The following is a 13,525-nucleotide window of genomic DNA, read 5'->3' on the forward strand; positions in this document are numbered from 1 at the left end:
TGATTCCCCCCCCTTCCAATATGTACCCTTTGTAGTTTCCAAAATGGCAGGGTTTCTGACTGAACTTGTTTCATTCTTTGAACAACAGTCCCACATTAAGACTAGCTGTCTCTAACAGCTGATTGCTGGTGTTTTTGATAAAATTATGTATTTGCATTTGGTAAAGGAATTATTATTCTGCATGCAATTTAAATAAAAGTAGCACTTTTACATTCCTCTTTGTTCTTACTTCAACTTCCCGCACCCGATGATGATTAAGTTAGGCTTGTTCTCATTTTAAACATCAACATTACATACGTTATACACAGAGGTGAGAAGAGTACAAAAACATTCTACTTAAGTAAAAGTACTGTTACTTTGTTGAACTTTTACTTAAGTACAATTACACGTATTAAAATCTACTCAAGTAAAAGTAAAAAGTAGCTCATTTAAAATGTACTCTCAGTAAAAGTTACTTAGTTACTTTTTAACCTCTAAGAACAACATTTATATTGATTTAATATCTTATTTATACTTATTATAGGCCTGCTTCTTTGACAGATCCTTGTTATAGTAAATCGCGGCCTTTTGTGATTTGATAAGGGAACAAAACCATGTTGTGCTTTCGACTTTAGTTTTTTTGACAGATACTTTGTCAAAGCAACGGCGCAAAAGAAACGTAAGAGACCTTTCATGTTAAAAGGAAAGGTTTTGAGAATGTCTTCGCTTCAGTGTTATTTCTAGACTATGATTGTTGCATTTTTGATGAATGAGAGCGTCACTCCTAATCTCCTGTGACCACTCCATAATAAAAGTCAACTTGTGTTTTGCCAGTGAAATGCTTTTAATGTGAAGGTGCAGCGGCAGGAAATGTTCAGTTTGCATTAGCAGTGACTTAATCCAGCGTGTTTTCACAGTTTACGAGTTTTTCCTTGCACTTTTTTTTTTTTAAACTCAGTAACGGATGTGACTGAAAATGTAACAAAGCACAATACTTTAAAGAAAAAAGCAAAATTACAGATTTTAAAATGTACCCAAATAGACTACTCAATTGCCGTAATGTGAGTAATTGTAACGTGTTACTTTCCACCTGATTATACAGATAAGATACACTGATCTTTTTTGTCATTTTACAGTACTGCTTACAACTGAAATGTCCAGTTTAAAGGGCTTTATTTCCCGGCAAAAGCTGCAGCTCACCCGGCTGATCTCCGGCTCCGGAACTCCACGGAGACGAGCGTAGAGGTGCAGATGTTCTCTACCTGTCAGCAGCTCGTCTATGGCATCAAACTGTGGACAGTATCCCATGTTCTGGTGGACGTCCAGGATGTTGGTTAAAATGCTGAAGATTTAGGGGGAAACAACAAGGATGGGAATCAACACTGGTGTCACGATTCCATTATAATTATCAAATCAATTCAATATCACGATGTGTTAACCCCTCAATATTATTATATATTGCTCCACATGGTTTTCATCAACAAATTTAAGCATTCAGATATACATCAACTCCCCTTTTTCATTGTATCTGCGCTTAGATAAGACACTTCCCGAATATAGCGGAATCTGAACACAGAAACATATCATCACAGCACGTCCAGATAAAAACAAAAAAGCAGTGACCAAAAATCAACAAGTAACATCAGGAGGCAATAATCGATTATGGTCTGTCACTGCATCGATGCAGAAGGGTCTGGGTCTACATAACAATGCATCGATGCAGAATGGTCTAGGTCTACATAACGATGCATCGATGCAGAATGGTCTAGGTCTACATAACGATGCATCGATGCAGAATGGTCCAGGTCTACATAACGATGCATCGATGCAGAATGGTCCAGGTCTACATCACGATGCATCGATGCAATGATTCATTTCAACATCCCTATTAAACAATGATTCCAAATTGGTTACTTCTAGTGCTGTCAGATAAACCGCGTTATTAACAGTGTTAATGCAAACCCATTTTAACGGCGTCAATGTTTTTATTCGTGAGATTAACGTTCTTTTTGGCCTAGCAAACTTTTAGTTTTTTCACATGCTGTTGCAACAACTAGTAACGTTAGAAAAACTACAACAGCCACCGGATCTAGCTAGACCGGAAACACAACAGGCACACGCCGTTTGGGCTCGCAAGCCTGCCAAAGAGTAGTAATGTTACGTTTTGAGTGGATGGCGAGCGCGAGATGACAAAATGGACGCTGATAAGATTCTGGATGGAAAGTTTCCTTTTTAAAAGTTGCCAAATGTTCCATTGAAAAAAAAAGTGAGAACACATCATCATCATCAACATATCATCGCAGCCTCCCATCCTGAAGTACCACTATGGCCGAGCCACAAGCTATGCCAATTCCCCCCCCCCCCCCCCCTCAAGTTTTTTTTTACCCTTTTTGTGGACATGGTGACATTGTGTGAGAATTATTTGCTTCAAGTGGAATGAGAAAGTGTGAAATTGAACACTACAGTAAGCTACATGCTGTGGGGGGGGTCTTGAACACTACAGTAGGCTATATGCGGGGTAGTTTTGAACACTACGTAGGCATATGCGTGGGGGTCTTGAACACTACAGTAGGCTATAGGCTGGGTGGGGGGGTCTTGAACACTACAGTAGCTATATGCTGTGGGGGGGTCTTGAACACTACGTAGGCTATATGCGGGGGGGGTCTTGAACACTACAGGTATATGCTGGTGGGGGGGTCTTGAACCAACGTAGCTTAGCTGGGGGATCTTGACACTACAGTAGGCTATATGCGTGGGGGGTCTTGAACACTACAGTAGGCTATATACTGGGGGGGGTCTTGACACTAAGTAGGCTATATGCTGGGGGGTCTTGAACACTACAGTAGGCTTTATACTGGGGGGGGTCTTGAACACTACAGTAGGCTATATGCTGGGGGGGTCTTGAACACTACAGTAGGCTTTATACTGGGGGGGGTCTTGAACACTACAGTAGGCTATATGCTGGGTGGGGGGGTCTTGAACACTACAGTAGGCTATATGCTGGGTGGGGGGGGTCTTGAAACACTACAGTAGGCATATGCTGGGGGGGTCTTGAACACTACAGTAGGCTATATGCTGGGGGTCTTGAACACTACAGTAGGCTTTATATGGGGGGGGTCTTGAACACTACAGTAGGCTATATGCTGGGGTGGGGGGGGTCTTGAACACTACAGTAGGCTATATGCTGGGGGGTTTCTGAACACTACGTAGGCTATATGCTGGGGGGTCTTGAACACTACAGTAGGCTTTATACTGGGGGGGTCTTGAACACTACAGTAGGCTATTATGCTGGGGGGGGTCTGAACACTACAGTAGGCTATATCTGGGGGGGGGTCTTGAACACTACAGTAGGCTATATGCTGGGGGGTCTTGACACCTACAGTAGGCTTATATACTGGGGGGGTCTTGAACCTACAGTAGGCTATTTGTGGAGGGTCTTGAACACACATGGCTATATGCTGGGGGGGGGTCTTGAACACTACAGTAGGCTATATGCTGGGGGGGGGTTCTTGAACATACAGTAGGCTAATAATGGCCAATCTTGTTTTCAATAAAAAAAACATTGCACAAAGTGAGCCAATTCACTTTTCATGTTGATAAGAGCTTCAAAATGAGAAGAAATAATGGGACAACACGAAATGAAGGGACAATTAGAATAACTAAAAATGTGCAATTAATTGAGATTAATTACGAGTTAACTATGACATTAAAGCGAATAATCACGATTAAATATTTGAATCGTTTGACAGCATTAGTTACTTCCAATTTGTAAAAACAATATACCGTATGACTGACCTGTGACCAGCGACTGAGGCCTCTCCGGAGGTGACGTCAATGTCTCCGGTCAACATCTTAAACATTGTGGTCTTCCCTGCTCCATTCACCCCCAGTAGACCAAAACACTGCCGAGAATCAGATAAAAAAAAACATGACAGATGAACAATGAAGTGACCACAATGTATTGGAATTGGATCGGTTTAGATCTAAGCACACAAACCTCTCCAGGTGGAATAGCAACACAGATTCGGTCCACTGCAGGGATGATTGTTCCTCTGTATGTCTGGGACGTGAGATAAGAACAAAATACAGACAAAAATTGAAGTATATTTTTGAGTTTTAAATCTTTTTTGAACATACATTTTAGCATGTTGTCCGTTGTCGGTGACTGATCATAGTTTGGAAACATTTCCTCACCTTGGATAGGTCACGTACGCGTAATATGTAATTTGTTTTTTCACTCTGAGAGAGTCGCTCTCTTTCCTCTGCCACATCTACATCTTCGCCCAAAATAGGAGGCTTTGGGCAATCTGATATCCTGGCAATGGAAAAAAATCAACAAGTCAGTAAATCAACTTTCCGTCAATCTACGCAGCAGTCACATCCCATTTATCTGGAGGAAAATATAGTCCATCATCCCTGCATTTCCTGACTCAGAATTCTGACTTTATTCTCAGAATTCTGAGTTTAAAGTCAGAATAAAGTCAGAACTCATAAAAATTTCACCAGTGGCCCTAATCCTCTTCCGTAACCACTGTACACTTACCAGTGATCCAGGAAAAAGCGATACTGGAATAGAATGTTAAGGATGAAATAGACAAATCCTTCAACAGCCATGCAGAACAAGTTCTTTCCAATAAAGTCCCAGTTATACGGGTCTGGGCTGTAGTCCTCACCTGAGGAAATACATAAACACAACACACCGTTCCATCAAATCTTTAAAAATATATTTGGGGGGGCGAAAAACACATGCAAGCTATCTGATTTCTGATGTGTTGAAATGGTGGTGGTGAGTATTTGCTTGCCGGACTGTGAGGTATACATGAGCAGTTGTGTGTAATTACCAAAGCGAGCGTAGGTGTCAGTCACAGCCTGGTGCATGGCCATGTCTATGAGACCTCGGCCCAGGCAGTAATGGGGGAGAACGAGCAGCAGGGTCTTTAACAGCTGGTTGAACTTGTACAGAGCCTGAAAGAGAAATCCAAATTAGGGGGATACGGAAGATGTACGGGAGATGGGATTTACAGAGACAAGCTGCGGTGGTCTTACTGTGGTGCCTTCAAAAAGGTCCAGGATGAAGGTGATGGCACTGCTGTTGATGCCGATGAAGAGGTTGATACATGACAAAGAGACGTAGGCTGTGCTGGGAACACTGAATATAAAGGACATGGGGTACATCATGGGTATCACAGACCAGCTAAGAGAGAAAAAGAAAAGACAGATTAAAAGATCATCAGTTAAAGGTCCTGTGACATTGGGCTCTTTGGATGCTTTTATATAGATCTTAGCGGTCTCCTAATACTGGATCTGAAGTCTCTTTTATATAGACCTTAGTGGTCCCCTAATACTGTATCTGAAGTCTCTTTTATGTAATAACTTAGTGGTCCCCTAATACTGTATCTGAAGTCTCTTTATTAGAAGACCTTAGTGTCCCCTAATCTGATCTGAAGTCTCTTTATATAAGACCTTAGTGGCCCTAATACTGTATCGGAATTCTCTTTTATATAGACCTTAGTGGTCCCCTAATACTGTTCTGAAGTCTCTTTTATATACACCTTATGTGCCCTAATACTGTATCGAAGTCTCTTTTATATAGGCCTTGTGGTCCCCTATTACTGTATTATTATCATACTGTATCTGAGTCTCTTTAAAGACCTTAGTGGTCCCTAATACTGTATCTGAAGTCTCTTTATATAGAACCTTAGTGTCCCTAATACTGTATCTGAAGTCTCTTTTATATAGACCTTGTGGTCCCCTAATCCTGTATTGAAGTCTCTTTTATATAGCCTTAGTGGTCGCTGAATACTGTATCTGAAGTCTCTTTTATATGACCTAGTGGTCCCTAATACGTTCAAGTCTCTTTTATATAGACCTTAGTGGTCCCTAATACTGTGTCTGAAGTCTCTTTATATAGACCTTAGTGTTGTAACAAATATAGTTAGAGCTCAAAAAGGATAGAGACGTACCCATAAAGCATGAGCAGGGAAATGAGTGGTTGGAGGTTGGTTGGGGAGGTGAAGCACTTCTTATCAAAAAAGATGAAAATTTCCACCACCATCGCTGCACTGATGGAGTAGTTCAACTGGAGAAACAACAATAAAAACAGTAAGGGCTGCCGTGCCATAGATACTACAAAGCTATGTCATGAGAAAAAACAGAAAAGCCTATTGAAGTTCTTATAAGCACCATTAGTACATGCCATTAACTTTAATGCTAATTGCCAGGTATATCTTATAAGGTAACAGGGTCACTGTACTATGTCCCAGAGGAAGTTGGCCATCCAGTAGACCAATGGACTGACACCACTGACAAACTGCAGGTGTTTGGCCTGAGTGACTCTCTCCTGGATTAAATAGAGGACGAAGCTGGCTGGAACGAAGGACATGGCAAAGATGACACAGATGGCCACCACTGCATCCACTGAAGTGGTCAGGCTGGGGAAAAGACAGAGGGAAAATATCAGAGACTCTTTAAAAAAAAAAAAACTGACTGGATTACCAAAAAAATGTTGTCACACCCAGGCTCTACTTTTGAGAAACTCACAACTGTCCTGGGCCGCGCTATGTCCTGGATGCAGCAATGGTGCCCTTGCAAAATACATAGCGGAGTAGAAGGACCCCGGATGCCCCTTCCCTCCGCTATCTGTTTTGCAACGGCAGGCTTTATCCTAGCACCGTACATCTGGTCAGCCAGACTACTCACACAGTGATTTCAGAGAGCTGTTCTTTGGTCAGATTCAGAGGATGGTTGATGGCGGTTATTCCATATTCATCCAGGTTAGCTCCTTTGGGCAGGTTTGCACGGAGGATGGCGTTGTTGGCCACATTCATGAAAGAAACCACGGCATGCCAGCCCTTATTGTTGTACCACACCTGTCGAGGACAGTGAATGATGTACATTGAGTACTGCTGATTTATAGGCTAATGATTGGTAACATAGACGTGTCATCTGTAACTACAGCAGTCTATCACATTGTGTTATACAATGAGGCTGGTGGATCACAGTGATGAAGGCTTCATCCTGCTGGCAAGGCTTTACTGGACTGACCTTGACATTGTTGGGAGTCTCCATGTACCTGAGAAACGTCCCCATGTCCTTCAGCATTTGTTTGGAGTATTTGCCCTGCAACCGAAAAATTCGAGGCCCAATTACAGAAGAAATCACAGAAGAGCAAAGTGACACACAAATATCATTTTGAGTTATAAAGCCACACCCCAGTAACATTGAGCAGTCGTCCCAGCTGTGCTGCTAGATCCTGGATGGTCTTTGGCTGCACCTCTAAAACAGGAAGCTGTCCTCCCACTGATATGCCTCCATACCTGGACACCACAGAGAGAAAATCCCTGCTGACATCTGCAAAGCTTTGCTGTACAGGGGTGCAAACTCATCAGGGGTGGAAAGGGTGATAAAGATTTTTTTTTTTTTATTTAATGATAAGGGCGTAGGGGGGAAATGTTATAACTGCTACAAATGGAAGGGGTACATCGGTTCAGGGTACTTTCAAGATTAAATTATTTTGGATTCAAAAAAGAGATTTTCAATAAAATATGACAATTTTGCACCCCAGTTCTAACTCCAGCTACTGCAGTCCAAGACTGTACCACACCATTACAACCACTGGAGGGAGTACTGCACAACTACACACAATACATTCATCCATGTCATATACTGCATATACAAATACATACAAGTTAGCCATTGGATCTAACTGTGGACTGATGATGAAGCAGTTGGATACAAAATTAAAATTACCTTTGTTCATTCACCCAATATTTGCTCTTCAAGCTGAAAGAGATTAACATTTCAACTTTAGAAAGTACTTTTAAAACGTTTTAATAGCTTCTTACAGTGTTGCACTTTTACCCATATACATATATACATATACACATGTATACATTTACATACACACATACTGTATATACTGTACATATTTATATATACATATATATAAATGTGTGTGTTTTATATGTGTGTATATATGTTTACGTGTAAGAGTACTATACACACATCTCGAATAAACCTTTGATGTAATAAAACTACAGTTTTTTCATTTGTGTGCAACTACAATATATTTCAACATTCTAATGAAAATACCAACAGCATTTTTTAGCAAGAGCATTTTTAGTTTTGGTCTAATTTGATTCAAAGTACGGCTTATTATGTCGTAGTAATGATTGTTAACACAAAGGTTAAGATCAATGTAGAGGTGAGAAACTATAATACATTGATTCTACCTATTTTTGGTACAATTACTTCAGTTTCTGCTTTTTGGAATTACAAAGTTCTTCTTTTGGAATTGCTGTGAAGGTGAAGGTTCTTATACCTGGTACTAATGAGAGTGGGGTAGGTCTTCACCAGGTAGTCCGAGATGTTCCTGCCTGTCAAGTCCATGAGAACATCTCCTGTTGACTGGATCCTCTAATACACAAAAGAATACATTCAATATGAGAAACTCATCAGCAGTGGACCTCTAAATGTATGCCATTTCAGTTGAAAAAGGGGAAGTGATACAGAAGTCATCGCGTAATACACAATAGTGTGTACTGAAGGAATCTAGTGACCCGAGCAGCTACCTGTGGAGGTGGCAGGCCTCCAGCTCCCGCAGGACATACAGGGAGCATGCTGAGTTTCCTGGGTGTGCTGCACTGACAGTCTGGAGACGGCCTGAGGGAGCTCCATTCGGGGCCGGCCAGCATGTCCATCAGGACGGGGTTAACCAGGGGCATCTCCCACTCCGTGGTGATGTTGTTGCATGGAAAATCTCTACCAGTGGGAGAAACTGACCCATGTAGTCAAACAAAACTGCACAGAGGGCAGGCTGGGGGGGGGAGGGCGGACGACAAAATGGTTTAAATCAGTGTAGGTGACTCACTCCAGTGGTTCATCTGCCATGCAACGAGTCCCAAAGCCGGGCTTGTCCAACAGCACCTCACCAAGGTATCGCATCGGAGCATCCATGGGACGCTCATTACTGTCATGGACAAAATCACAAAATGTAACTAGAGACGTTTTAGCTATTTTAGCCAAATTCAGTAGAAAGTATTGCACTGATCTCATTCCTCATATCAGCAAAATAGTGCTTGGCCACTGTGGGTCCATTACACCAACCTGAAGAAGGTGTACTGTCTGCCATACATCCAGGGACTGAGAGTCAGACTCGGATACTCTCCAAAAGGTGGAACGATCAGAGTGAAGGTCAGTGCCAGGAAAACAAAACTGGCAGGCAGCACAATCTACCAAACACAGACACATATCTGCCACTTAAAAACCAGACCAAACGTGTACAGTGATGAGGATCAAGGCCCTGGTCTGTCTTGGAAATTCAACTCTAAAATTCAGATCTGCTGATTCACTGTACCCAGCCTAGTTTTCATAGCTTTATCTTATTCAGAATCCACAATATAGCAAGTTAAAGAAAATGCTATTAAGATCACTAACAGTGGTTTGATACACTATAGCATGGTTACCTGGGAAAAGAAGTCTTTGTAGGAGCGCATCGCGTGATGCAACCGCTTGATCAGCAGAGCGAAGAACTGTTTGATGGTCAGACACAGGCCTCTGACCTGGTAGGATCCCCTGCCCGCACTGCCTTCTGGGACATCACACGGGCCCTGGCCATTAGTGTGCAAAGCCCCATCGGTCTCTGGAATACAGAGCTCATGTCAAGTCTGATGCACATGCAGTGTACATGCTAGATAGTCTTCTGTGAGCGGTGTTCAAAAAGCTCTCAGCAGTGCTCTACTTGCCTCAGGGATGTAGTTCATCATCCTTACAGATATCATCTGAATCAAAGTATATATGTCTGATAAAAACATCAGTTCATTACATCTCACTAGTCTAAAAGCCAAAGCCAAAGCTCTCTGCATTACACTGTTGTCAGGAAAAACACTTTTTCCCATGTTTTCAAGGAGGGATTACCCAACATGTCTAACTATTCAGCAAATTTCTCAGCTGACTTCACATAATCTTTTTATTCAACAAAGGAATGTTAAATAGGTGTCTTCTTACATCATATAATAGACTCTAAATCCTCTTGAATTTGTTTTTTTTCCCACAACAGCAGCATTTGTCCTGCGCTGTAAGCTAAAAATGTCACCTTTTGGTGGTTCCATACCAACCGCCGCTCTGTTGTCTCCACAGAGACTAGCTCGACAGATCTGTCGCAATGACTTCTTGTCTGGGAGAGTTGGAAAGTGGGACACGAAGAATGTAGTTCACAAGACAAGAGACACAACTACACATTCAGACACACAACAAATCAACAGGACGAGAAAGACAACGGAAAACGGAAAGTGCTACAAAAACAAATTGTGCGTTTCTTATTTTTTTCACCTGGTATGCATTTCTTGTTGGTTGCATTCCCATTAGCAGTGACCTTTAGGAAGATCTACAAAAAAATAGCTCATGTTATTGTCATGACATATTGTCAATAAGGGATGCTCTTTTTCACAAAGCCTGGTGTAACAGACCTAATCACTGTAAAGGTGAATGTCAGGTAGTGTTTGTATGAAGAGCGTCCCAATAAAACTCTTCTTTTCTGTTCAAATTGTTGTTTAGCACTGAAAATCAAAATATAATTTGTACTTGAATAACTAAGAATCTGTCTTATTCAGGGGGGCAGCAATTGTCAGTTCAAACTATTGTCTTATCTTCTTAAAGTCTGCGTCTATAATGTACATTTGATTGTCCTAATGAATCACATCTGCATGTAGCAGTCCTGTGATTCCAGCAGTTACTATTAATTTTGTGATTATTTCCACGCACCTCCTCCAGCGATGTGTCGGACACCCCGAAGCTGCTGAGCCCGATGTCCACCAGGGTTTCCTCCAGCTCCCTGAAGAGGCTGGCGTAGGCCTTGGGCTTGAAGTTGCGGTTGGGCAGCAGGTAGGTCAGCTCCTGGCCGATGGCCTCGATGAGACGGGCCTGCGGCACGTGATGGTGGATCAGGCCGGTGATGCGTTCCATGTTACCTGGAGAGGAGTGGTAGAGGATGACTTGGCTTGGATGGCTTTATTTCAACATTAATCATTCGCTAATTGCGTTTATTGTTTCATTTATTGTCTTATTGCTTGCTCGTTATTTGTACTTTTTGAAAATGACTACAGAATGTAAACTAAGCTGCACCATCAGTAATAGTGAAATATCTGACAACTGGCAGGAGGCCTGTTTTGGGGGGGCATTTTCAGCCTTTATTTTGATAGGACAGCAGAAAGCATGAAAAGATAGAGAGAGGGGGGGAATGGCATGCAGCAAAGGGCCGCAGGTCGGAGTCGAACCCTGGCCCGCTGCGTCGAGGAGTAAACCTCTACGTATGCAGGAAGCAGGAAGCGTGTTACTGTGAGTAAAGTTTTGCTGTAAGAAAATTAAGAGTGTGTGCAAAATCCCAGCAGAGAATAAAGAAAAACAGAAGAAAAACACATTAAATCACATCAGATGGTAGGCAAAACTGCATATCAAAGATGTGTGTGTATGTAGTATAGATACAGTATAAATATATATAAAATAACAGATAATTAAGGTCATGTACTTCTCAGCACAATCTTCCAAAAGTGTTATAAGTAATTCAAACAAGAAATTCCCATGTTCAAAAAGGAGTAGGCAGAAGTTCATAAACAAACTTTTGAGGTCCCACCCTTTCTCTATTTTTATCCTTTAGTAAATACAAAGCAATTTCATGCTTCACTCCACTTGTTGACAGCAGACTGATTATAACCGAAAGCAAAACAGCTTTTCATCAACATGACAATGAGATTATGCTCCATTAGAGTATTCATTTAGACTTAAACAGGTTCAAGGAGATTGGAAATGCCCACCGAGCTCTGAAATCTACAACATGATACTGGAACATACCGTCCATCTGTCTGTCTGGAGGCTGCCTCTCCTCCTGGTCCACTTTGAACTTTGAACACTTGGAACAATTACAGGAGCAGTCGTCTGCTCGGTCGCAGCTGGCCTGCTGGATAAAATGGGATTGGAAACTCGCTCTTAGTCTCACTGGGACTCCTTCACACACAAATCACCAAGGGAGTCATAAAGGTGAAACCGTTGTATTAGTCAGTTGTTAAATATCTTTACGTAATATGCAGTTCTAGTCAAACAAGAATTAAATTCTGGCAGTACAATAAATCCCCTTTAACCCAAATTCATCTTCTAGCTTTTAAAGCTACCACTCTGTACCATTTAAAGCAGGGGTCTTCAACAGGGGAATTTTTTCCACTAATTGAAATGTCTTTAAATACACATTAACATGAATTCAACACACCGTAGTAAACAGATAAATGGAGGCAGAAGATGTCTTTCAGTCATCAATGCACACATGGCACTATAGGACCAGTTTGATATAACACCATTTTATACAATATATATAATTAGGGGGTCCCCGCTCCATCTCGCCATCAGTTTGGGGGTCCTTGGCCTGGAAAACGTTGAAGACCCCTGATTTAAAGCCTAATGCACGCAAACACACACAAGTCTCCCATTTCATAAGTCCCCACCTTTGGAGTGTCATGTTTCATTCGTCGCACAACGGTGAGGTAGAAGCCAGCGCCGAAGCAGTTCTTGAGGAAGATGGGGGAGCCGCAGCAGTAGAGGCGACCCTGAGAGATGATGGCCACCCTGTCGCTCAGCAGGTCGGCCTCGTCCATGTGGTGGGTGGACATGATCACTGTGCGCCCTGCAGCGTGGGACAGAGCCACACGACGACCAAGGGAAAAATAGACAGATATGAAAGAAGGACAAACTTTCTTTTTTACACATTAATCAACATCTAACAACACTGCTGTGCTGTGAAATAAGGCAGAAAAAAAGCTCACTATTAAATTTTATTATAGAGATTTCAGTACAGCTGCACTGAACGTGGTATCGTAAATTAGTAAGTCCAAGAATATATATGACAGGATTGGGATATTTAAACGCTCCTTTAGAATTTATGTATTTGTCTATTACTTTATACACAACAGCTTTAGGTCAGAACTTTACCGTTTTTTTGGGGTAACAGGCTTAGTGGAACAACTAATGATGTCAATGATGTTGTTCTGAGCAGAACACACACTGCAGGTCAAAAGTTTGGGGTCACTTACAAATTTCCATTCCACTCCCATATAGACAGAATACCAGCTGATCTGAGTGGGGGGGGGGGCTGATCTTTAATGCAATATACATCGCCCATTATCATCAACCATTCATCTAATGTTCCAAAGGCTCATTCTATTCACTAATCTGATATCATTTAAAAAAACTAACTAGAAAAACATTGGAGAAGCCTTTTGGAATGAGATAGATAGATATAGAGATATAGAGATATAGAGATGTAGAGATATAGAGATATAGAGATATAGAGATATAGATAGATAGATAGATAGATAGATAGATAGATAGATAGATAGATAGATAGATAGATAGATAGATAGATAGATAGATAGATAGATATTGATCCCAATAAAATGGGAAATTATAGTGTTACAGCAGCAAAATCACCCAGCACAGAATATAAATTTAAAAGAAATACTAGGATACAATATACATGCATACAATATACATGAAATAATAA

At 41.5% G+C, this 13,525-nt stretch overlaps 1 protein-coding gene across 6 annotated transcripts in view; it reads right to left on the minus strand.

Moving 5' to 3' along the window:
- LOC116685832 (retinal-specific phospholipid-transporting ATPase ABCA4) overlaps positions 1-13,525 on the minus strand; it is a 45,375-nt gene that overhangs the window by 3,030 nt on the left and 28,820 nt on the right. The window contains exons 24-46 of one of the 6 annotated variants that reach the window (XM_032510789.1): positions 12,471-12,654; positions 11,827-11,929; positions 10,741-10,946; positions 10,309-10,363; positions 10,073-10,153; positions 9,444-9,619; positions 9,085-9,209; positions 8,849-8,947; positions 8,550-8,739; positions 8,300-8,394; positions 7,729-7,761; positions 7,190-7,295; positions 7,024-7,098; positions 6,679-6,848; positions 6,233-6,410; positions 5,943-6,058; positions 5,026-5,173; positions 4,821-4,944; positions 4,523-4,652; positions 4,174-4,294; positions 3,977-4,039; positions 3,775-3,881; positions 1,180-1,321 (exon numbers count right to left, since the gene is read on the minus strand). In XM_032510789.1, the coding sequence (XP_032366680.1) occupies positions 1,180-1,321; positions 3,775-3,881; positions 3,977-4,039; positions 4,174-4,294; positions 4,523-4,652; positions 4,821-4,944; positions 5,026-5,173; positions 5,943-6,058; positions 6,233-6,410; positions 6,679-6,848; positions 7,024-7,098; positions 7,190-7,295; positions 7,729-7,761; positions 8,300-8,394; positions 8,550-8,739; positions 8,849-8,947; positions 9,085-9,209; positions 9,444-9,619; positions 10,073-10,153; positions 10,309-10,363; positions 10,741-10,946; positions 11,827-11,929; positions 12,471-12,654 (2,827 nt within the window). Of the gene's footprint in view, positions 1-1,179; positions 1,322-3,774; positions 3,882-3,976; positions 4,040-4,173; positions 4,295-4,522; positions 4,653-4,820; positions 4,945-5,025; positions 5,174-5,942; positions 6,059-6,232; positions 6,411-6,678; positions 6,849-7,023; positions 7,099-7,189; positions 7,296-7,728; positions 7,762-8,299; positions 8,395-8,549; positions 8,740-8,848; positions 8,948-9,084; positions 9,210-9,443; positions 9,620-10,072; positions 10,154-10,308; positions 10,364-10,740; positions 10,947-11,826; positions 11,933-12,470; positions 12,655-13,525 lie in introns of all 6 variants that reach the window. The other 5 variants (XM_032510787.1, XM_032510790.1, XM_032510788.1 and 2 more) reach the window with 5 other exon arrangements.

The sequence above is a fragment of the Etheostoma spectabile genome, unplaced genomic scaffold (assembly GCF_008692095.1).
Source record: "Etheostoma spectabile isolate EspeVRDwgs_2016 unplaced genomic scaffold, UIUC_Espe_1.0 scaffold272, whole genome shotgun sequence".
Classification (NCBI taxonomy): Eukaryota; Metazoa; Chordata; class Actinopteri; order Perciformes; family Percidae; genus Etheostoma; species Etheostoma spectabile.